At 39.8% G+C, this 25,912-nt stretch overlaps 1 protein-coding gene across 1 annotated transcript in view; it reads left to right on the forward strand.

Annotated features, from left to right (window-relative positions):
- Positions 1-25,912, forward strand: part of MACROD2 (mono-ADP ribosylhydrolase 2) — a 751,315-nt gene that overhangs the window by 694,675 nt on the left and 30,728 nt on the right. The window contains exons 12-16 of the mRNA XM_088520560.1: positions 180-242; positions 3,185-3,253; positions 12,657-12,734; positions 13,371-13,439; positions 14,118-14,210. Coding sequence (XP_088376686.1) covers positions 180-242; positions 3,185-3,253; positions 12,657-12,734; positions 13,371-13,439; positions 14,118-14,210 — 372 coding nt within the window. The remainder of the gene's footprint in view (positions 1-179; positions 243-3,184; positions 3,254-12,656; positions 12,735-13,370; positions 13,440-14,117; positions 14,211-25,912) is intronic.

The following is a 25,912-nucleotide window of genomic DNA, read 5'->3' on the forward strand; positions in this document are numbered from 1 at the left end:
CTTTTAAGTGTAGCTGTCTGTGTTTCCAGTTCTTCAGTTTGCCTTTATAGCTCTCCCCTTTTGTCACAGGACTGTCCTGTGAATTAACAGTTTATGCTGCATTGGTTAAAATTAATATTACTGCCACTGTGATCAATAAAATATCATAAGTATTTTTTTTCTTGTGGTTTCCGTGATAGGTGGAAGCAGCCCAGAGAAGCAACAAAACACCGAAGAAACTGAGAGCCAGAGCCAAGAAGCAGGTTTGTATTGAGTTCGTGAAAGGACTTTCTTAGGTTTATCCACCTTGGTGAACAATAACTGTAGTCAATGCTATTGACTGGAAATGTTTGTACGTTTTCACCAGATTAACTCGGGGCTTGTGCAGTTCTCCCGGGAGAGACCCCAGCACCATCCATTATGAATGAACATTTTGCAGTGCAGGAATGCAGACTTTGCTGTTTAAGTTGCATGCTCCACAGTCTCTCTTTAAGGTGGCATGTCTCTAGATAATCCTTTAATTAGAAAGAAATAACTTTCCCTGTGTGTCCACACTAGAGTAGCACTTTGTGTAGCATGGAAACTGGGTGCAAGGAAATGGGAGGAGGAGGAAGCATTCATTAAAAAATGAACCTTTAAAGATGTGTTGAAGGTATTTTCAGATTTTAGTAAATAGTCTGCGTAAGTCTCAGGGTTATGAAGATTTAAATCCATACGGAAATATATTACATATACCGCGAATAAATGTCAGAGTTCACAAGCAGTAGGTTTGGCAGATTGTATGCTTATGAAATATATTTTACCTCTAGTAAGTTCAGTATTTTAAAAGACAATGCCACTCAATGTTCAGAATAGATTTTCTGTTGTTTTTTTCTGGCTGTATTTTTCATCCTACCAAACTCTATTCAATGCAAATGACAACAGGAATTACACAGTTATGAAAATAGCTGAAGTGACAGTCAAAATAGTTGCAAATGCCCTTATTTCTTAGGACGTGTTTTTATGGTGTTACATGTAACACCATGCTTTTCGTGCATTTTTCTTCTTCTTCTAGTAGGGCAAGAGGTTGCCTATACCTATTTAGTTCCAAGCATGTGTAGTAATTTTGTACAAAACTAGTAGTTTTTTGGTCCCACCCAGTGAGCACCACAAATGTGAAGGTGCTGGGTTTCTTTGGGGGTCCTGCAGGCTGGTCTGCTGAAACGGGATCTGAGCAACTGCTGCCTTTCCCGAGTGCTTGAAGTCCTTTCATAGGTGCCATCCTCCCCGCCACCTCCTCTTTCCATCCCCATTTCTGCTTAACCCAATTATGCTACTGTTTACAAGCACCAAATATAGCCCACTGTACCTGTCAGCTCTAGGTGCTCAGTCTCCTGTTGGGATGCCTGTGTGCCTGGTATATCAACTCAGGAAACAGCTGGATTAATTGAGCTATGTCTCATTTTTCCCAGGAGTAAAGAAAATAATACCTCTCTAAATAATTACTCCGCTACTGGGGGTATCTAGAATGCATTGTGCTCTTCTTTTAAAATTGTCATTATGGCCTGTTATGTTACGACTGCAAAACCTGGTATATCAGAGGTATCATCAGCATTCTTTTTTATCTAATACAGGTAGACATGTTTTATAACTCTCATGGAGATCATCAGGCAGAAGACCCAGACTTTTCAAGTCCCAAATCCAGAAAACATTGTAGCTGAGGAGCTCTTATAGGTACATGCCCAAGATAATGTTATGCCTGTGTGTGGTCTGGGAGTCACCTCCTCAGCCATAGGCACACAGAGGAGTAATATAGAGGAAAAAAAAAAAAAAGAAAGATTTTTCTTTACACTTAGCCCTACTGGCTCACATGGTGCTAATGAGAGACATAAAATTAGTAATGTAAAGCTAATGAGTTACTGTTGCATTCCGAATTCCTCATTGTAGAAGCAAAGATCATCAGGACCTTCTGAGTCTGCTGTTTCTCTGCCCTTTGCTTGGCACTAGGAAATGATCTGATTTTGCAAGATCTGTGGTCACATGCCTGAAATGCTTTTAGTCGCTATGAGTGATAATTGTGAGGAGTAGTCTGCTCAGATATTAAAGCCCTTATCTGAGAATGCTGTATTTCCTAGACCAAAAGGCATGGAATTCATCTAAGTGTGACAAATCACAAAAGCTTCACTTTAATATTGTAAAAGAAAATGTAGGAGAAAAAAAATAGGAACAATGTGTTCTTACCCAGGCCATTACATAGAGATTCATAATATTTATATTATGTAATAGATGAAAAAGCCAGTATTAGCATGTGAGGATTGCCCCAAAATTGTTCAACTGTTGCAGACTTTTCTTTCTTCTTCTTTTTTTTTTTTAATCTATACACAATGAACTCAACAGTTAGCACATGGGAAGCAATAAAGTGGAGTTCAGAGCTCTCATTTTACACTAGTTAAAAACAACTGTATGACTATTCAACTATTGTAGGAATAATTGTTGTCAGAAGCATAGGGCGGAAGTCTTTTGAAAGAAGTGTAAGAAAAAATATTCCTAAAGGTTTTTGCTTATAAAATTGGCCAAGTAAAAGCAACAGTGAAAGTAAAAAGATTCATTTAAGTTAAGGTATTAGTTTTGTCAGTGAAATATCTAGTTACATCAGCACGTTTTACCATCAAGAATCTGTGCCACTGATTTTCAGGGAGTTGCTAAATTTAGTCTGATTCAGGAAAGCTCCTGTTTTCAGGTAAGAGTTTGCATTTAATTATTTCATTTCTAGGGGGATTCATGGACATGATTAAAGTCAAGAACAAGCTTAATTGTTTTTTCTCAAAATAGATGGGTTTAATGAAAATAAGAATCTCAAAGCAAATAGCAACAACTACCTACCTGTGCAGCTGATAGCTGATAGCTGTTAGTCCCCTTCTATTAAGGGAAATTGAAATGCAAACTTGATGTGGCAGTATGATAATGAAAGCTTTAGCCCAGTTTAGGGAAGAGAGTCAGACCAGTAATGCCTGGAGAAGACAGTGTGAAGGGATGGAAGAGCAGAAAATCAAGCCCCATACTATTATCTTGCTTGCTAGTCACAGGAACCACTGGATAAGGTGTAATCCTTTCTTTTTTTTTTTTTCAGTTAACCAGTTATCAGTTTGTTATCTATCTATTTTTTTTCAGTTATCAGTTTGTTATCTAATGAATAACATCTCTCTCATTTCCTGGGTTCTTACAGATGAAACGAAGCCTACAGGTGTGCCCAGCTTATCATCATCAGAAGAAACAGAGCTGAGTGCGGATAAAGGTACAGATTGCATTTCAAAATATCCAGTCCCAAGAGGGCATTTCATAAAACCTTATTTCTCTTTGTCTGGAAATTGCCAAAATCACAGTTAAACAACAAAAAATAGACAAATGTTTGGATTTTCATTTACAAAAGTCTTTGTAATGAATTACTTGGCACCAGCTGTTCTGCTGGTAGGAGAGAGATGCTATGAATTCCTAAGTCCCCTTGTCATGGAGGTAAATACTAAAATATCATACATGACATGCCAGAAATGAGCCTCAAGCTTGGGCTCAACAGGGCGACTCGCATACATGAAGTTAAGCATATACCCATCTACCTCAGCAGTATTAGCTCCCTACTCACTGCTCTCCCGATGGGGAAAAAAGGAAAAGACAGTCACTATAAACACATCAGGAGGAGACAGAAGGAAATGAAGTCATAATAGAGAGAGAGAAATCAATGTTTATCTTGTGTGGACTGTGCTGGGCACTCAGATCATTTAGTTTGTGATAAATATTTAAAAAAGTCATGGGACCAAATGACGGGGAGTTTAGGAAACAAGAAAGAGAGATGATCTAATTTAAATGTTTCAAGCTGTGCTTTTTCCTGTGGAACTGATGGGTTTACAGATAGCAACCGGTGCACAGGCATACCCTTTTTGATGCTCTTATGATATCACACCATTAATTGTGCTAATCTACAGTTTTTGGCATTTTTGTGGAGGTATGTCAAGAAAGAGCCTGTGTGATTTATAAAATGTTTGCTACTGGTAATTCAAAACAGGAGTTAGGCCATCTATAATAAATACAGTCCCTTAGAACAGCCTTCAAGGAAGACTAATAGAAATTTTAATGCATTTTACTGAAATAACATAATTATTAACATCCATTAACTTACTTATTTTAAAAGACTGAATGTTTAATTCAGTGTTGCTGTCTGGCTCTCTTTCATTTTTCTAGAGCAGTGTCACCACAGGTGAGAGAGCTTGTCCTTTGCTTTCAAAGGAATGGGCCAGAGTGCCCACACTCTTACCTGAATATGAGTTCAAAGCCTCAAAGTGCAGGTTGAGTTAAGTAAGTGCTCTCCCAACTGATTGAGTGATACTGCAGGGAAAGAAGAAAAGCCACAAACCCTTGCCAGGGCACTGTTTTTTACTCTTAAGATCTTCATAAATTAGGGTTGTAGCAAGGCTAGTGGAAGGCAGAAATAGTGATAGATTCAGCTCTAGTGTAACTGTAACAGGGATTACCTGACTATCATCTGTCTTTCTGCTGATGTTTGTACCTGTTTATGAATCTATGAATTCTGTGTCTGTATAATCACCCCTTGGTTGTGCTTTCAGTCTTTTGTAATGTGAGGGTCATGGCAGATTTTGGGCTTTGGAATTTTTTTTTTCTTTCTCTATCTGCACTGTTGCTGAAGACTCCAACATTTTGGTATTGCTTTACATTCTTGTTCCTGAAGAACAATGAGTCAATGCCTGCTCTTACATTCTGAGTTGACAGCATCAAGCATCTCAGTGTGTGACGATTCCATTTTTCTTGACCCATCTATCCAAGTAGCCATCTTTCTGTTACATTCCTTGTCATTCCTATAAGGTACTGAGATAGCAGTGTTTTCCCCTCTTCTCTTGAGTGGTTGCGGAAACAGCGATACTGCCCAAAGTCCTTTATTCCAGCAAGTAGTTAGTTACTCTTTGGTGTCCTTCCTTTCTCCAAAAACAAGACAGAAAGCATCTACTAAGGCAAAAAGAGCAATACAGACTCTCCTCCATATATTTGGTTTGGGAAGTAATACTGATACTAAAGGAATGGTGGAGGCATGTGATACTTGGCATGCTTGGAGACTTATTTATGAGTTTTTTAAATGTAAAAAAAAAAAAACTTTGAAAGACGATGTTTTCATCCTTGATTCTGTAAGTATATTTTCAGGTTTTAGATTTTGAGTTGCTTTAAAATGAACACTAGTGTTACAAAAAAACTTGCTACCTTTTCAGAGATGGCACTTTTACAAAATCCTGGCATTTCTGAAAACACCTGCTGCTTCCAAAATAAATTTCGTTCTTCAAATTGTTTGCCCACCGAGTTAACGCAGCTAAAACCTGCCAGCTTCTGGAACATACTCATTTCTGTAGTTTTTATCTTCAGCTAAGTGAACTGGATGTAAGGCATTTAAAGAAATTGCATCTCTCCAGTCCCTTCACCTACTTACTGTGAAAGGAGTTTCTTGGCAAATAAATCTAGGCTACATGCTACCAAAACAAATAGTTTAAACCTCTTGAAATAAGAGGTTTCCACACCTGCTATGGAGCTGTCACAGTCTTTCAAATACCAGTTCTGATGGGTGCACTGAAACTGGTATTTTGACTCCAATTAGCATCAACTAGTATTTTTTCTGCCTATTCTTTCATCTGTTCCTTCTATCAGAAAATAGTAAACACACTGAAATATTTATGTTTACTTCTGAAGTATGGTGATATTCAAACCAGATACTGCTCTCACTTGGAAGGTCGTGTTGTTGCTTGGCATTGCTCTTTACAAACATTGCCCACTGTAGACTGTCATAAATGGGGTTATACCTGTCATATAGCAGTACGACTCAACACATTTTGGTAGGGTGGGAGATCAATTTATATGATAAGTCTTTTTCTAATTAAGGAAAATCTTTCTAGTCAGGACAGAACTTAAACATTGCTAGGAGTTTTTTCAAGTATTACTTTTCTACCGGGCAAGGGACTCGATGCACATACATCACTGCTGTCAGGAAGTTTGTGTATTTTTTCTTACTTGGGAATTAGCAGGAATTTATGAGGAATTCTGTTTTTTGTGTCTGTTTGTTTGCAATTTTCAAGAAGCAGAAGGATGAGAATATAAAAGGAGTGTTCTTAAGAAGTGTGCTGGTGAACAGTGCAGGAATAATATTTTGAGGGGCTTTGTTTAAAATTAAAACCTACTGCAAGGCTACATTTCCTGTATTATTGTGAAAACATAGCTCTTTATTCATCCTAGAAGAGACTGTACCACTGCCCAGAAGAAAAAAAAAAGTTCATATGGGCCCTATTTGCAAGTACTCTTTGTCTTCGAACAGATGGTGTTTTTGGGGTGCTCTGTCTTTCCTCAGAAAAAACACGAGATAGTCATACTACAAGAACACCAGTATGCTCAATGATAGGCTGTGGTGGAATCTTTTTATTTGAGTCTGCCAAGTTTCTATTTCCTCCATCTAGAAATGCCACAAAGAAACGTTGAAGTTTTACCCTTGAAAGCTTGCATGCGTATCTATTATCTGCTGGGGGAGAGCTAGCATCTCCGGGCAGCACCTTTGCCGTGCTTCATCACTGTGCATATGGAGGTAGGACCTTTAAGCTCAGCGTATTTCAAGGTAGGGCTGCTGCTCTTTATGAAGGGTAAGGACAGAACAAAGTGATTAAAGTCATTAATGAAGATTAAATAGATAAAAGACATATCAGACAGGCTGCAGTCTCATCGGCTTGTCCACACAAGGTTTTGCTGGGACTACCAACTCATTTTAAGTGGGCCATCTAGGATATACCATTGTGTGGTAATGATGACAAACGAGGACAGGTTTGAACCTGTGATTTTAAAAAGAGAGTGTGCATGTGTGAGAGCATTCTGCATCTCCATGCCAGATACCTGTCCTACCAATTACGCTTTAACCTAACTTAATGATAGGGTTTCTGGCAGGAAAAAAAAAAAAGAAACTGTTGATTTAGTACAGCTGAAGTGTGAAGTACATGTTATGTAATCATGGGAAAGTTTCTGTTCACAATAGACTGATTTTAATTCATTAGCATGTAATAAGAGATGAGTATTTATTTGAAGGTCAACTAAATTAAATCATATGCTAATTAATTTTAAAAATTAAGTCCCGATTAATTATTTCCAGGTGTTCACCAAAGTCTGTGTCCCTGTGGGAATGCTGTTTAGAGCAAGTCACATTCTCTGAAATGGAGTCAGATTCAGTTAGCTGGAAGGTTCATGTTGTCAGATACAGTTAGGTATATGTCTTGGCTAGAGTTTAGCCCTGAAAACTCACTGTTTGCAGTGCAGAAGCCTGTATGTATCCTGCCTGTAAAACATAATGGATCTTAAGATTCCTGTTTGGGCAGCTGTGGTTTTTACCATGGAAAAAATCTTGATGTCCATCTGAGAAAGGATAAACGGAAAGATATAACTTTTCAAATACAGGGGAGCTGTATAAATTAACATAAACTAGACACTGAAATGGACGTTAGTGGGTGAAAAAGATTGTCTGAAAGGCCAATATATTCAAAAAGAGGTGTTTAAAATCAGGTCTTAAGTATATATTAAGACATCCAAATGAATGATCTGATTTTCAGAAGTGCTTAACACTCAGCAACTACCAATGAAATGCTTTTTCTTCACCCCAGGGGCTATGATTAGCCCTGGAAAATTTCAGCCTGAAAAAATTTCTATGGAAAAGGTACCTGGAAAAGACCTGTGTAATGGAGGAGTTGCAGCACCCCCAACTATAGCTGTGACTACAGTGATAACATTTCTCTTCCTTGGGCAGAATAACTTCTATGAATGCAAATTGACTAACACAACCTGAATGGCGTGGTTTGGGTTTCTTAAAAATGGATAAATAACCATTCCCAGACAGCCTTTTTGCCTAAGACCTTTCATCACGGTCAATTTTAGCTTTCAATAACACTAATTATTCACTTTTTCATTATATCTGACTGATCTGTAGTACTCTGCATCTATCCTGGATGCAGACTCAGCCTGAAGGTGAGGCTGGAGCCCAGGTGAAGACCCAGTCTGGAAGTAAGGCAGGAACCTGGGTCTAGACCCAGCCTAGGGGTGAGGCTGGAATCTGGATCCAGACCCATCCTGGGGTCTCATGAAGCTGCAGCTGGGTCCAGACCTCTCCTGGAGTCTGGTGAGCTTGGAGCCCAACTGCAGATCCAACCTGCAGATGAGGCTGGAGCCTGGGTTCAGATTCACCCTGGGGATGAGTTTGGAGCCTGAGTCCAGACCCAGCTGGGAGGTGAGGCTGAAGAAAACACAGCTAGGGGAGCGAGCAAGTGGTGTCTTTACCTGGTAGACCTCCCTGTATAGATGAGCTTTCAGGTCTGTTATCTCAACACTTGTACAAATCTCCCTACAGGCTGTAGTGCCTAACAAGGTCTGTTTTACCAAACCCATGTAAACTTGGGCTCAAATAAATCTAATATGTCCTAAAGACAGATTAAAATGAAATCTTGGTGGATATAAAAATAACATTTCAAAGTCAAAGCTCAAGAATATCTCCCTAACATCTCATAAATCACCATAGCATTTCATTTTAACACATTTTCCTCAGTTTATGAGGCAAAAGAATACCCTAATCATGTGGCAGCCTTTGTGCATACCATTACCTGTAATTTTAGATGCCTACTTGATTTCTTTCACTCTGGAAATATTCCAGTCATTTTTCACAGTCTCATGCCTAAAAAGTAAAATGCATTGAACCCTTTTCCTTCATAATGTCCAGCCTTTTCCCTCTTTAATCTTCTTACAGCTTCCTAAAACATGATGATTTATCTGTGCTGTTTGTGGGACCCAGGTGTGTTGCACATTATAAACAACTCAGCAAATAATCCACACAGAGACTAGCTGGGGAAGTGAATTTTAAAAGATAATTAAAACCACTTAACAGTAAGATCTTACCAGTTCTCCCCTTCCTAAGGATTTGCAAAATTTTGTTTGAGCAGCGCTGTTTTATACAGTCAAAAAGAAGTATGAATGGCATGGTAAGGGGTGAGTTTTTATGCAGTATCTAGGCAAAACAGTGTCTGATCATTGTCAGGAGTGTAGGATGGATAGCTTATTGCAGGCAACACAGTTTTCCTGGAGCTGAATTCAACAAGTAGTTGATAAATGGAAATGTGACTGATGCACTGAGGAGTACGCTGTCCTGCTAAATTGAAGTCAAGCTGTTTTCTCTCAGGACTTTTAAAAGCCGGGGTTAATTCCCAATCGTGTCCTGCTGGGACATGGATATTGCTGCTGCTACTGCCACAGAAAAGTAGCCTTGAGTAGACACAAGGGTGAGGTGCTTAGATGTGAGCAAGCACCTCGGTGCTTCATGCATGGTAGATAAGTGATCTAGCTTGGGTTCATTTATGTCATTAAATGTTATGCTGGGCTTGTTTGTACGTGATCCTTAGTGACATTAGGGACTGTGTTGCAGTGTAAGTATCAGAAATGCTTTTTTTTTTTTCAGTTCTGCCTGGAAGAATACTAATCCTTACTGTCCCAGTTTGGGGTTATTCTAGGTAAATGGTGCCCAGCATGTGTTATCAGAAGTAAGACACTATGTTTTAAAATAATACCCTGACTTGGGTTGTCCAGTGCAGGCTGGCAGAAAAGTTGCTGTGTTAGAGGAAGTTTAATACTGTTTTATGACACTTAAAAAATGGAGATGAGTTCTCTGCTCTGTTACCAATGGATGAAGGTTTCAGGGATGTCCGGAGCTCTTGTAGGCCCTGGGATCATTTAGGACTATGCTGCCAGTGCTCTGCTTTGCACACCTGCAAACAAAAGGTCATATATAACCTGCAGGTGTGGGACACTGACTGCTGCTTGGCCAGTAAAGTGGGCTTTCTTACGTTGAGTGCAATTGGAGAGTAGATTTTATTAGCCAGGCTTTGTTTTACCCTTGTTAATCCTAAAAGCAAATCTGTCTTTGGACCTTTTGGCTTGAATATTTGATCTAATATTTGCATTTGAAAAGAAGAAATCTTTGATATAGTCTTGACCTTAAAGATTTTGGTGCACGGAATCTGCATACTAATGCAATGACTGATCTCCGCTGCCGAAATGAGAGCTGCAGACTGTTGCAGTTAGGCAGTAACTCTTGCTCATGTTTTTCTCTTTTCAGAAACACTTTTTTTCTTTTTTTTTCTTTTTAATAACATGTGTGGGATTATATTGCATATCATCTGGAATAGTTTTGCATTCCATGTAAGTTTTGCATTCCTTGCTTTCTCGAGCCCTGAAACAATTAGCAAGCTGCGTCCAAGACCAAAGCAGAAGTTTAATACAGAACTGCAATCCCCTAAGAATACTCTGCGCGTGGCTCTTTGTGGTGATGTCTGAAGTTTTGCCAAATAACACAGGTGATCTCGAGCTGCGGTGCCTAATATTGCTGCCCAGGGTGGTTGGGGAGGTCATATATATAGCTGTGTCCAAAGGGTGGACATAGTATGGAAGTAGCACTAGGGAGAAGACCCCAAAGCACAGGATGACTGTGGTTCAAGTATCAGCCATTTGATACTTGATGAAAGCCAGTGTCTTGCTGGGGCACCTAGTTGCATCAGCCGCGCACAAGGCTCTCAAAGTCCATTTTTTAATATTGACCAAACGTGTAATTGTTGTTCTGTTACCATGGATTGATTTTTTGCATGAAATTGGAGTCATTCCTCATGCTGGGAGAGAAGGGGGCACCCATGAGCTGAGATTAGAGTCTGAAAGTAGAAAGTGCTGTTCAATAGCCCTACGGATCTGGATGGTGAAGCTTACGCGCTTCTCCCACCCAAATCAGGATAGCATGTCCTATGTTACTGCTCTTGGCCCGCAGTCAGCCTTGTGGTATAGTATTTTAAAAAGTGCCCCCTGCTTCTAGCACTGTCTGTACACAGATGTGTAACTGACTCATACACAGGAAGATTATAGTAATTCAGAATATGGTGGTTGCACATGTGGTGCAATTCTTGGCTTGCTTGACAGCCTGAAAGCTTATCACAGCTGGAATTTCATACAATGGGATCCAGGTTTTCTGGGGACATTGGTAAATTCCTGCCATTCCCATTTATACTAAAAAATCCTTCAAGGCACATTTTGATTAGACTTGAAATCTGATGAAATTCTAATTTATTTTAGCTCTGATTCAGCTTGGTAGGGTAACCCTTTGCAACTCGTAGCACAGCGTGGCGTGCTAGTATGAAAAGGCAGCACAGTGGCCCAGCCAATAACAGTGAGCAGCATTTTAAGTCCACTGGAGAGTGAAAAGAGTGCAGCACTGGCAAATTTCAGCAAGTTGTATGTCACTGAGATATTCTGCTTTCAAACTTGGATTTATAAACTTATTGTCGTGCAAAGAAAAGAGTAAGAAGCTGTGCAGGTAATTAAATATTTGCCTTGGGGGATTATTTGCAGTTAATTAAAGCCACACATTTTCAGTGCATACCTGTTCTACAGATTATTAAATTTGGATCAGATGTTAACAACACAGCTTTCTCACTTATCCATCAGAGATTATTCTTGGCAAGTTTGAGGAACAGAGTTCTACCAGGACATTTTATGATATATTGTAAGATTTGTTCTGCCGTGTTACAGAAAGGGACTTTCTGGATGTAGAGTCTTAATAACACTGCCATAAGGTAATTTATTATCATGTATGATAAATCTCTTGTGTTAGCTGAGTTTTTCTGCTGGCAGCATGTTAGAAAGTGTTCTGCTCTGACTTATAAATAATGATCATCTATTGCCGTTAGTTCACTTATCCCTTATGTTTGCAAAAATGTCCAGTTAATTAGATCAGTGGCCTTTTTTAACAAGGATCAAATAGAGCTCTGTATCCTGTAAAAACTGTATATGATGTCAATGAGCAGAATTTAAAAGAAAAAAGATAAAAAAGGAAAAAAAAGGGAAGCTCTTTTGCTGTTACTTCCTGACTATAGTGGACTAACACATTTCTGATCACCAAAGACTAAGGAGTAGCCTGTGTTAGAAACCACTGTTTGACATAGCAAACTAATGACCAGTGAAGCTAGGGAAGACCACAGATAGTGCAGAGACAGGATTTAAACCAGTCTAAACCGCACTGTGCCCCTGGTTGAAGTTTTGGCTTTGGGCAGCTCATTTTGCTAGTCTCCCCCAAAGCAAAATAAGTCTTTGCCACAGTCTTTGCCACTTGGGCAGTTCTGTCATTGAGTGAAATGAGGTGATGGTTTGTGCTGAGTTTTATAGGACTTAATATTTGCCAAGCAGGTTGGAAATCCAGCTACACAAAGTACTAGCACTGTTCTAAAAAATGTCTTAGTATGTCAAATGGATCATTCATGTTGTTTGACATAGCTTTGTGCTACTCCAGTCGTTAGAAATAAAATTCTTGGTCATACACTTGTTTTTCTTAGCTACTCTTTCTTGCCAATTGCTGACCAAAATCTGTTTCATCAGTGTGCAGATTCTGAAATCCAGTTGAATAACTTAAGCCCATAAGTATATTTTAATAGTGTCTAATTCTAGGCTCAAACAGACAGATACATTGGGATGCCAAATATGAATCTAGCACGGCAGGGCTACCCTGAGCTGGTAGCTACATCTGAGGTAGCTACCAGCCTGCAATGAACATCATCCGTATTTTTCCATGTGCTTATTTGCTGTTTCCTCAGACTTGCTGAAAGACCCCAGAGGTGCCTCAGAGGACAACCTAATGCACCCTGTGGTGTGTGAACAAGATCAAGCCGAAGGTGAAGTTTTCTATTAAAATTTCTTAAGACACAAATCACGATCCAGTTGGGAACCTAAGTTCTTCCAGCTATGGCCTTCAGTGGTCTTCCCTCCGATCTCTGCTGCCTTAGAAATATGCCTGCAGCTGGTAGAGGCTGGGCACCAAACACCCTTGGTGCAGTAGTCTCCAAATATGCGGGTTTAACCATATTGATCCTGAGTCAGTGCATAGCATGATTATCCCTATTTTTTATTTGTTTATTTTGTTCTGTTTTTGGGGTTTTTTTTTCTTTTTTTTTCTCTCCTAAAAGCCTGGGATAAAGTAGGGTAGTTCTGTTCTTCTGATAAGCTGTCAAGTGCAGGCAGTTTGCAGTATCACCTGTGAGAAACAATGTGTCAAGGCTGAGTTGCAATAAAAAGCGATTCAGGGTCAGTTTAGACCACTCATTCAACATGCTTACTGTTTAGAGCTTATTAAGTGGTGTGGTCGTGTATAAAATGATTTAATATTGTTCAGTTAATAGGAAAGAAAAAGCAGTATTGGGCTGAAAAGTATTATGATATATGTTGGGTTTGTGTCCTGTTTTGATAAACTTGCGTTTGCACATGTGCACAACCATCATACTGATATCATTTCCAATCTGTCATGTTAACAGGAAAAGAGGATGCTTCTGCACAGGAGGGGATGAAAACTGGGACAGATCCCCAAAGCATGGAAGTAGAAGGTACTGATTATGCCATGAAACCAATGAGCAAGATTACCAGAGGGAAAAATACGTGTTACTGCTCAGCCAGCAGTAGTGTTTAAGTTTCCTTTGTTTCTTCATATATAGTAAGCCAAATCTGTAGAGCTTGCTTGTCTTATGGTAGCTTTGAATTTGAGTCTGAGCAGGGGAGTAGCCTTGGATTCTCAGCTCAGCTCATTTAATTTAATGCCTAATTAAGAAAAAAAGAAAGAGAGAAAGAAGCAAAGAAAGAAAGGAAGGAATATTTTTAGTCATTTGGCCTGTTAAAAATAAAAGTGGACACTATCTTTTATTCCTGAGGATAAACACTCGAGTCTTGAACATGAGGTGCACTGAATGCTCTATCTGAATGCAAAGGCAAACACTTTGGTAAATGTATCTTTGGGCTTGTCTTAGGGAAGTCCCCAGCTTAGAGCTTGACACGTATTTTTTTGTGCTAAGGCTAGAAAGCTCAACTTCTCAAAGGATCAAGGCCTTGCACTCAACTATAGCCCTTTGGATTTCCCAGAGTTTTGGCATTGGTACTTCTGGGGATAGGTCCTTTTCCTCTGCCAGTGTTTATATTGGTAATCTCTGTAGGATATATTAATCATTCTATACCATGTCAGTTCTGAAGAACCTAACCATTTAGCTTCTGCTTTCATTAAATCTATTCAGAGACGTTCTTGAACCAAAAAGACTCAACAGAAGCTGAGAAATCTTTGATTCCCAGTGCAACTGAAGATGAAGAAAAAGGAGGAGGAGGAGATGGTAAGAAAGAGAATTCTGCTGGATTTGTACATTCTCTTATTAATTATAGACACTTTGTCCATTGCAAGGAAACATGGAACTAACACGTGAAGATGTTTTTTTTTAATCATTATTTATTTAAGTATCCTTTCCTCCCTATCATTAAGGGCTGTTCTGATGTTTTGGCCTTGGATTTATATAGGAAAATAAGTGCAAGAAAGTGCATAGTCAGGTTCTAAACTGACTTTAAAATAAACACACTTCTCATTGTTGATTTTCTATATTACATTGTTGATTTTCTATTTTAATGTGCATAAGGCTGATTAAGCAAGCAATTTATGTCTATTTAAGTACCCTGTTGATCATGTTCACTAAAACATCAAGGGTATTCACAATAAATGGATATGAAAATGATTTGTGAGGTCATTAGTAGGGATTTAACTACTAATTAACTAAAACTAGTAATGCTAATAAAGAAACCAATATTTGGAGCAGGAACACATAGAGTCTTGCTGAAGTAATATATTTTTCTGCATGTAAGGTATTTAAATCCTTAGTAATGCTTTGCAAAGAAACTCAGTATTTCAGTTTTTACTGTTAGGCACAATTCTGGGAGCCTTACCTCCAGCTGATCATTCATATGACTACATGATTGCATAAAAAGCAGTATATTATATAAAGAAATCTCTTAACTATAAAATACTTGCAAGTGAATAATTATATGGTCTTCTGTGGAGCACATAGAGATAAATTTTACAGATCCAAACTAAAACCTAGATGTGATCTATACTGAAAATCCAGGTCAATACTAACTGTGTTGTCTTAATTTTGAGCTCCTTTTCTCAGCTCCATTGACACCAACTTAATTGCAAACCTGCATTAGTAATATTGACACTTGCCTTCGTTGCAAGTCCAAGTTAATAGAACCTCTTTGATCTTATACAGCTAAACAACATTTTCTCTGCTTTTTTTTTTTCTCTATTGCCTGTTCAAGTTGAGACTAATCACATCCTCTTATTACCAGCCATATTTTTGGTATTGGTTTTGTGTTTTATTACTTACTTGCTGTAGTCCTTACTTCATTTCCAGGTAAATGGTATTTCTCCTTCAATTGCAAATCCAGGTTATATAATACAAACTCACACTGATGGCAAATATCAAAGTTCTTATGTTAATTTCCTCCTAATAGAAATTATTTACATTTTATTTTATGCCTCATCCAAAGCAAGTTAGACAAAATGTACCTTCACTATTTGTACATTTCCTTCACTTTAGTACTTCAGTGTCCCCTGCAGCTAGTGTCTGTCATTTAGTTCTCAGTGAAGAGATTATATTTTGCCATCTGTTCTATCTAGCATTAAAATATGCAGCATTAAAGAAAAGAAGGTAATGTCAGAAAAGGAAAATATGGCTTTCCCTTGCTTTGCTTCCTTCTTATATATGTGTGACCCTCAGAACTCGTCTTGCTCAACACTTACAGCTTTGATGGATGCATATTCTACAATGATAACTGTGATAGCCACAATGCAAGATTGTTCTTTACTAAAAGAGTTTGAAAAATTAACCTAAGTTTGGACTGATAAAATAATACATATTCTGCAGAGAGAATTTCAGTTAGAAAGAGTCCACCTGGCATAAAACAGAGGTTTAATGTCTGTACTATTTCATGAAACATAAGTGCTACTGCATAAACTAATTCGGTTAAATTGTTTCCCAACAGCATCTACAGTATATTTGAAGTACAATAAAATGGCATATTCTTTCCTAAGAACACTTGAAAGAAAGCTAACATGGGACTGTTATTCACATTAAATAGAAACCCAGTAACAATACTGGATGTTAAGTGTCACAGCAGTGCTCTTGACCTGCATTAAATCTACATGCATTAGCAGATGTAGCAACTGCTAGACTGCAGACAACCTGCACTGTCTTTTCTAGGTTTTGTCTTTTTGTGGTATCAAGTCCAGTCTGGAGCAAAGGGTAACAGGTAGCTGCCTCTTTCCTCCTGCTCTCACTGAGATCTATTAGATTAATGGGAGTCATCTGTGAGCTGAGCTGTCTCAATGGCTGGAGCTCCAGAAGGTGCCAAGTGACCAACAGAGATGAAAGTCCCTTTTCCAGCCTATGACTAGATGTCTGCTTGGTGGCAGATTGTAACTTTAAAGCAAGTCAGTAATTTTCCAGTGACCTCAGTTTCCCTGGGAAAAAAAATGACTGTTTCTCGATGTTTTCTAAGTGGGTCTCGGTCTCTGGGGGACGCTGCAGTGGTTTCTGATGTAACGCAGGTAAGTTGCTGATCAGATTTGTGCTGGTTTTGCTACCAGCTCTGTTCATGTGTGACTAGGGATTTTAAGGTTTGTAGAACCCTTTCTGTAAAGTCTGTTAGGTTTCATGGCTCCAGGTTCCCTGCATAGCACATGTTGTGATGGAATTGGGGATTCTCAGGCTTTCAAGATTGTGAGGCAATGGTGGTTTAGAGAACTGAAGAATCAAGGTTTTGGCAATTTCTCCACTGTTTCCCATTGCCGGGTGATATGAAACAAGCCAGATTACTTTGAAGAATTTAACAACATAAGGCGTGATATGTGTTTTCACAGAAATCTGGAGTTTGATTTTCAAAAATCAGTAAAAAAAATATAGTGTACTATTTATTCCTTTGTTTTTCTCTGCTGTAACTTAAAGTTATATATTACTAGGAAGTGACTGAAGAAAAGGGACAAGCTAAGGTGCCTTTATTTTTTTTTCCAGGTAGTATAATGCAGTCATTCTAGCTCACAAAAGAATAATGAAAATATGTATTTCTTATAAGATTAGGGAATATTCTCAAATCCCTTTATTAAAAAGCAGAGGAAGTGGTGATCACTGACCTATTTGCTGATGACAGAAATGCACACGTTTTTAATGTTCATTTTGGCAGCCCTTTATATGTGCACTTAGAAATAGTTCTATCATGTTCTAATGACAGCGTTTTCAGCATTTAGTTGTGATTGGAATCGGCTCAGTTTTTCTACAAGACAACTTGCAGCAAATGGAAATGCAGCTCATGTTATTTATATGAACATGTAGCTATTACTTCCACTGAGCCTGTTCTCCCCTATAGATCTTGCTATTTCCCACCATATCATCTCTTGCTGCATAAAGACATGAGATACGATTATTTGCCTTGCCGATCATCTCTAGAAGTTGCGTAGCAATTTCTGCCAGAACGCTAGTGCCACAGAAGTGGCCATTATTTCTCTGTTTGCTTTTATTCTATATTCAGGCTCAAAGATTTTGTCAAATTGTTATTACACTATTTATAACATTATTCAAGCATTTGCGATGCTTGAAATGCTCAACACTATATTTGTATTTTCATTCCAGTTAGATCAGAAACTCTTTTCTCTCAGAGCAAGGCTCTTACTCGACCTTCCCCTCTGTAATTTTTTCAAACTTTCCATCAATTCAAATTAAATCCTTTCAGTGGGATTTTAACTTGGGATGTTTCTCCCCAGAGGAAGTACACATAAAATCCACTCGTTTTTTTTCTCAGTATGGTCCGAGCTCAAAACGCATCACTGAGTTTCAAGGACTACTCTTGTCTGTTTCATGCTGACAGCTGAAGCCATATGAGAGACCTGGGAGAAATGACAGTGGCAAGAGGAATGGGGTGAGGACGCTGCACCCACTACTGCCTCATGGTTATGGTGTTCTTTTGCACGCCCTAAAACTGTGGTCAGGGTGGCAGCCTCCCTGGGAAAAAAGCTCATTTGTTTGCTTGTAGGGAGCTCTCAAAACGCAACAGCAGGTTCTTGTTGAAGCATGATCACGAGGCAAAGCACTGTAATGGTTGCCTATAAAGGCGCTTTAATGTAAGTGCCCAGCAATTTAGTTAGGAGCAAGATGCATCCCATGCAATTAGTATTTGTGTGTAGTGAAACCTTAACCTGTTTAGGGAACCATCTCCTAATTTTCTTTTAAACATCTATAAAATATTTTTTTCTTTTTGTTTGGGGAAAAAAAAAAGAATCCTAAGGTATTTTGGAGTGTGGCTTCAATTGCTGGAGGACAGAAGACTGAATATCCTGAGTCAGAAGTATTGCTAAGGTTGATAATAACCTCCATTAAATGCATTTGATGGAAGTGTTGGAAGCTCCGAAATGAGCAGTATTCAATCCAGCGAAGGAAATGTGGTCTGACCTGTATTGATTAACATTTTGATACAAACACGTATGCTTCTGTATACATTTTTAATTTCTCTTAATATAATATGACGTGCCTGTTATAATCTATTAATATAGTATTATACTATGAAAAGAATTAAGAAAAGAAATGGATGGCCCATGAGTTTAGAAAAAAAGTAACTCTTGTTAAAATGCACTTTAAGCACAATTGAGATGCTTTTGGAGCTGTTGCAGAATAATATGGCCCTAAATTTGCACTATATCTGAAGAATCCACTTCAGACATTTATGGGTGTTTGTCAGAGAAACACTGGACATTTTGCAGAAATGCTGGAAGTGGATAAAATAGCAAATGGGTGTTCAGCCTCCCCACACCTAAAGCTAAGCTGCACAGAGCAGTGAGCAGCCCCGAAGCGCCTACCTCGGACTAGCTGGAGGCGAGCCCTAACAAGATTACTCCTGTAAAGCCGAAGTAGTGCCTTCCAACTTGGGATACTTTTGTGTCTTAAGAAGTCCCATGTTTTGTGTCTTTATATTATTGGCAACTTCACAGATCTCAAGTGAAGTTTGCAGTTGTGGTATTGACCAGATGGGGAGCTTCTACACCAGACATCTGCTTGCCTGCGCCCTGGCCTGGGGGCAGTTCGGGCTCTCTGTCACGGTGCAAAGCCCTTTGCTGTCTGCTGAAAGAGTTATAGCTGTGACGGAGAAATATATTCAATTTATTTCTGTGTTTGGGACCTTTTTAGCTTAGGAAGAGGTTTCCTCAGTGGGAGGGATGTTTTTTTCCAAGTCTGTAAGCACTAAGGTGATTTTCATGAAAGCATATAAATGTTCTCCAGATGTTTCAGGGCTTCAGCTTTTGTTTAAAAAGCTGCTGCACAAAGGCGAAAGAAATGCCCTTGTGCCTTGCTGTGTGTGAGTAGTCATGGTGGCTTCAGAGTGGTCCGTGCTCCACAGACAGCATTGGCTGGTGCAGCAGATTCCTCTCTTCTCCGCTTCTCCCCTTCTCTCACCTTCCCTACTCTCCCTTTTCCTCTCTTCCCCTCCTAGGACCAGTAAGTCAGCTGCAAACACCCTGCTGACCTGATCTGAAGCTGCTATCTGGGCCATGCTGAGCAGCACTGCACACAAGCAAGATGGGTGGTTACTACACTGTCAGTAGTCTTCTCCACATATTGATTTCAATCTCTCAAGGGAGGGAAAAGGGATATTTTGTGTTCCCCTGCAACAGAAGGAATCTGTTTCTTTTCATTATTCTCTGTATATCAGATTCCAGCCTGCATGTATGTAAATAACAGGTGGTTCAAGCTCAGTAAGTTTTAATTGTTTCTCAGCTTTTCCAGTAACAAACAGTATTTTTTGTGTGTGTGCACTTTGCTAATAAAAAATAGAAAGCCTAGGAAATTTTTCAGCTTAAACATTTTGCTCACTGTTGCAGTCACTTTATACTATCTAGTTTGATGGTAGGGGACAAGAGAGAAGAATGGAAAGGAAAGAAGAAACAAGAAAAGGGAATACTTTAACAATGATAATGTTTAAGGTTTATTGTATGCATTTGATTGCTTTCTTCATTTCCACTAAGCAGAATACAAATAGTATCATGAATTGGCCATTAAAGATATCTTCTCTTTGTTCTTTCTGAAAGTGTTGACAGTGTGGCCTTTGTTTTGTTTAATTAACTCTTGTTACAGTATTGTACTGAAACATATTCAGCATTAAATCTAATAAAATATTTTTTGGAATTCTCTTCCATATATAGTAAGCAAAAAGAAGGAAGAAAAAACAAAACCTCTGAGAGAGGCTGAAGGAGAAACTGGATATTTTTAATGGAATATTCTGAAGTGCAATTTACATTTTTTATTTTCCGTATTGGGGAGGGCCAAAAAATATTAAGTCATGAAATCCCACCAAAAAACAGATGCTATGAGGTCATTCTAGCTTCCCATATGTTTATAATATTATTACATGCTGTTATATGTTTCATTCTTGTGAGCTACAAGGCTTGAAGAGTTTCAAGGCACTGATAATGACCTTTTAACATATGAAGACTGGAAAGATAATGGAATCCATATTTTATCTGACATCAAAGTCTCGTAGTCTTCAGTTTTAGCTCAGATCTCCAGGGAAGCAGCAGTACCTAATGCAAGTGAAACACATATCTCTTTCAAATCATATCAAATGGCATGTAAGTAACAAGTGAAAGGAATAGGCAAGAGACTATGACATCTTAAAACTTTTTCCTGGAACATATTGAAAAAGTAGGAGTCACTGCCCAAGTATTGCACCTTTGCAGATAGCATCATAGTTAATAATATAGTGGGAAATTAAGTTTAGTACGTATGGAGGAATGGCTTTATATTTTTTAAACATACTCATTGAGCTATGTAGGAGTCTATTTGTTCAACTGAACAGTGGGCTTAGCTCCTATTCATAACAATAAGAATTCCAACCTTACAGTTGAACGGATCTACCAGACCTTTGCAGTGCAGTGGAACTGCTTGCAGAAAGCACTGGAGCTTCAAGAACAAGTTGTGCATTCATGAGTCTTGTGAGCAACAAAAGAGCAACTTTCTAGGGTTATGTATTGATTCATTCTGGACTCGCAGCTCCTTCTAATAATGTTCATTTGTGACAGGATATATGTTGGTCCAACTGAGCTGCTTCCGCGAAGTGGAAATTCTGTGCTCCCTCTTGCTTTACATTAAGTGCAGTGCAGTCTGCACTTGTACAAAGTCAGCAAGAAATGTCATCTAAGCAGAACAGGATATGCTGTCCAGGTGGTTGTACCATTTTATAGCCATTTCCCAAGTGCAAATGACCACACAGACTTGAGGTTGTAGAGAGAAACCGCACTTAGCCAACGTTCTTCATGAAATGTGATGAGTGGAATGTAGTCATACCTAGGTGCAAGAAACACAGGTGTGGTGAGGCAGAGATCTAGGAGGATTTTTTGTATTTCAAATACAAGCAGAATCAAATTGAAAGAAAGCAACATATGTCCTGGAATGTAAAGCTTCCGTCAATCAATCTCTTTTTTTTTGAGAGGGTAAGCGGAAATTGTCACTTCTTTGTCAGCAGCTTTATACCAGCAGTTTAGGTGAGAAGTTTGCCTTGCTCCCACTTGGGCACTATGGTATTTTATCACTTTTCATCCAGGAAAAGATCAGCTCAGTCAGTAGGCCCACTTCTTAATTCACCCCTGCTCTGTGCTCTCTTCTGCCCCTGAATTGGGCTTGGTAGCCAATGCTCAGAGAGGAAGGCCAGTGCTGCCCAAACAGGAGAAAACATGTCTGCAAGACGTAAAGTGGAGAATGCACTGGCAGGGCATGACCCTGAGAGCAATTAAACCTGCCCCTCACTATGGCAAACCCTGAGCAGAAAAATCATTCAGATCTTCCAGGTTTTATCCTTGGCTTCCTTTTTTTTTTTTTTTTTTTTTTTTTCTGCCTGCCTGCAATTCTTCAGCAGGAGATTTTCTGTCCCCTCACCTTCCCCTAATGCAGTCAACAGTTGAGTGCTCTCTCTAGCAGATCTGGCCATCTGGAACAGTTTTCTTGCGCTTGGTTGACTCTCATCAAATGTCACCTCCAGATGAGTGTGCGAGGTCACCAACAGTATACCTGGCCCATAGCTTTAGCCCAAGATGGCCATGTTTCTTGTCAATGTGAATTATCTGTCAGTGACAAAACCAGCATTTAACCTCTCCACCTACACCCTTGCGTCTGTATCTGCAATTTAGGCATGCAGTGCAATATCCTGGCGTTTTGGTGGAGGGGTATAGCATTTCTTTGGGGAGTTAAATGGATGCAGAACTTCCTGTTTAGTACTAAAAGCTTTGCTTCTCCTGAATGGAGTCTTCCCTGAGCTCTGGCAGTCTTCCTGGCAACACTCCTGTGTGCCGTGGATCTGCACTTAGCTGCTGCTAGACCGTTGCAGCAATTTGTGTGCTCTGAAAGGCACACTCTGCACTGCAGCTTTATTCATTCTCACATACTGTAGATGTCAGAATGTGTGCATCTACAAAAACCCCTGTTTTTGTCTGAGAGGTGCAAGAGAAATATGAGGAGTACTGAATAATATGTTCTTTCAGATTCTCTTCTACTTAACTGGGACGCTCATAGCTGAATTGCTCCATAGCTGATAACCACTATTCTTTGCTCAGACATTTCTTGGGGATTTTTCTCCCAGGTTGTGATTTCACTTGCCACTTCTATTCTGCACGTTTAATATCCATAGCTTTCCTCAGCCTGCCAATATTTTCGGTATCTGACGGCCTTCAGAGATGGCATGTTTACATGTTCAGCATTTTCTCAGTGGAGAAAATAAGCAATCACTTACTGGCTAGACTATTCTTACCTGAATCGAAAATCAGTTAAAGTGAGAAGGAGGGGTCAGTAATCTCCTCCCCAACATCCCCAGGTTACAGATAGCAATGTATATAGTTAGGGAATCAGGATGACAAAGCCGCTGTCTCAGTGGCTGGAAAAAAAGGGACAATCCCAATTTGTGTCCAAATCCTATCATGGTTACAAGGTATTTCATCAATTAAAACATGTTTGCTGGATGTTTTTTCTGATCTGTCAACCTGAAACCTAGTACAGAAACATCAAATGAGCATAGATGGAGGTACCTCAGGTGCTTGAAAATAAGAGGTCACAATGCTGAAAAATCAGGCCTAGCTGCAGCAGCTTAATTTGAGGAAATGAAATTGGCCAATTCTTCCAGCTGTACAGTCAACGAGGCAGATTATCCAGAAAGACCCCAGACTAATCAGGAAGGCACATGGAGCTGGTCAGCAGGGCTGTGTCTCGCTGTCTTCCCTTCTCCAGGATATATATATATCCAGTACCTATCTAAAAGGACCCATGTTATCTTAGCAACTGATATATACAGGAATCACAGTATCTGCTTCTGAAATTGCTCCCTCTGGCATTAAATGCAGCCAATGTTTAACACTGCCAAATAAAAGCATGACGGTTTGAGACACAGCGACGCTTTCCAAACAAACCTTCAAGGGGAATCTAGTGGAGAGAAATGCATGTTGAGATTTGGACAGACAATAGGTTTAATGCCATTTGTTCTTATCAGAACTGCTGCAGGGTATTTAATGACCCCAGGTAGTCAGAGCCTGGGTTTTATATTTGATGGTGCAGACAGCACTATAGTGTGTTAGATCACCAGTACCGCTGCCTTGTTTTAATGAGATCTCCTGTCCAAGGATGGATACAACCCAATCCTGCTCAGCTTGCAAAATTTGCCTGGATCACAGCACATAGCTGAAATAACTAGGGGACAATGTGTGTGTGGGAGGGAAGGAAATCAGCCGTGCATATTCCCATCCCTGAGCAAGAGGTAGCAGAGTGCTGCCTTTTTGGCACAGGTTCGGGCTCAGCTTCTAGTATCAAAGCTAGCTTACTGCCTGCCAGCGTGCACCTGGAGTCAGCTGCAATCATCAGCTGATTTGTAGGGAGAAGGCAGGGGAGGGCAGATAGTCCTGGGCTCGTCAATTGGATCGCGCATGTGCCTGAGCAGCTTGTGCTTGGCAAAGCCATTGAGCACCAAGATCGCTCCCAGCTCACGCTCTCCTGGCGCTCTGATGTTCTCTAGGCAGTTGTAAGAGCGCTGAGAGCCCAGATGAGTCTCAATCAGGCCTGGGGAGGCCACAGTTCATGAGCCGCTTGCCATATTGCTCAGGCAGCTGGGGCGTTCGCTTGGAAACCCAAACGCAGTCTGTTCACCTGCAGTGCCAAGCGCAACAGACACTTCCCTCTGCCTGGCTGCGTGGCGTTAATTTAAGCTGAGTATCATCTGCAGGGCTGTGGAGAACAACAGCGAGGAGGAGGCAGGCAGAGAGGTCACTGGAAAAAACTCTAAATCAGATTCAGGGGCTTTCCCTCCCCCCTCCATCGCACCTAATTTCTAATTAGCAGACGTGTCTTGAGGAAAGCTGCCCCAATTCGCTTTCTTGCAGATGCTCTTCTCTACAGGAGCTGGTTTTGCTGAGCCTCCAGGGCTGTTTTGCAGGTATTGGGCATGTCGATGCTCTCAGTGACCCAGTAATTGGAAAAATCCCCTCACTCATGACTTCCCCCTCATCCTTGCTCTTCGGTCCTGCTGCAGCTCTGCAACCAGATGGCCCAAGGTTTTTCCACCCTTTCCAAAGCTCCATGTTTTTGCCATCTCATCATGTCTCAGCCATACTTAATTAGCTTAAAGCTTTCCAACCTCCTGATCTGCCCCTCGGGAGAGGGGTTAAAGACCTGAACAGTTTCAATGAGGCCTTCCCGCTTAGGTGTGACTACAGGATATAGGAACGTTACATCGTGACATCGTTACGTCATTTCTGTTTCTTGGGAGGTCCGAGGATGCACCTTGGCTCCTGGCAGCACTGGGGATTGTGCCAAGTCTGTGGTGGTTTTTGGAGGAAGGATGTCACCTCTCCACTAGGCGACTGGTGTATTTAGCCTGTTTCAATCCAGAAGTCCTGTTTAGGCACTCCAGAAAAAAAAAAAGAACAGCAAACACAGTGAGCCAGTGCCAGGAGATGCTGCTGGGGTGGTTTTTGTTTTCTTATGGGGGAGTGTTTTGTTTTTCTTAATTCCTCAACTTGTTTGAAACTAGCTTGTGAGTTTTATTTACAGATCAGAGCAGCTGAGATGAAAGCTTTGCTAATTTACAGAAAAATAAATTTGCATCTTGCTTTGGATTTTACATTGAGAAGCATTTGTTTCTGCATCGTCACATACGTGCTTTTATTATTAATCTCCAAGTATTATCTGTGAGTGTGTTCTGGGTTTGCTTTTTTTTTCTTTTAACAAAAAGTTCTGTCCCTTCTCTCCTCCCATGAAGCAGAAGGAGAGCTGTTTAAACATGTGCAGCACAGATTTTGTGGGGAATGTCAGATACCCCAGAGCTACCTGTTGACATTTGCCACATAACTGAATTCAGTGGCTTGTGCTTTGCATGTACAGGCAAATGAGACCACCCAGGTGTTTGCATCACTGCAATTAAATACCTACTAATTTAGCCACTCTGGAGATAAATATTTAGATATAATTAAGATGGGAAGCTGCAAATACATAAAAGTATCTTTGAATGACAGAAAAATCTGGGAGGGAATTTCTTCATGTTTACTAGCATGTAGGATTTGATAGGAGTTACTATGGTTTTCTGTCTGACACTTCCCTTCACCGTATATGTAAATAGATATTTACACATGTGCACTGCCCAGAAGAAAGCAATGCTTTCTATAAACCCAGAATGAAATGCTTTTCTTGTGCTACTGTGCGGTATTTTTTTTTTCAAAGAACGTATGGCTTAAATGAATGTTCACTGTCATCTTGTGTTCCAGGAAAGGCCTTACCTCCATTTGAGGAGTACCTTGGGCTGTCCCTAAACAAAAGAGCAGATAATTCCCTAGAAACTGACTTGTTATGTGTAGATCATGTAAGAATCTTTGAAGTGCTAAGTGGCCTTTTGAAGACAGATGCTGCATTTTTCTATTCATTAAAAAAAAAAAAAGCAATTCTAAGCATTTTTACAGTGGCTGCTGCTTAGT

Source organism: Tinamus guttatus, unplaced genomic scaffold (assembly GCF_059628265.1).
Source record: "Tinamus guttatus ecotype Peru unplaced genomic scaffold, ASM5962826v1 Tinamus_guttatus_pri_ptg000090l, whole genome shotgun sequence".
NCBI lineage: Eukaryota > Metazoa > Chordata > Aves > Tinamiformes > Tinamidae > Tinamus > Tinamus guttatus.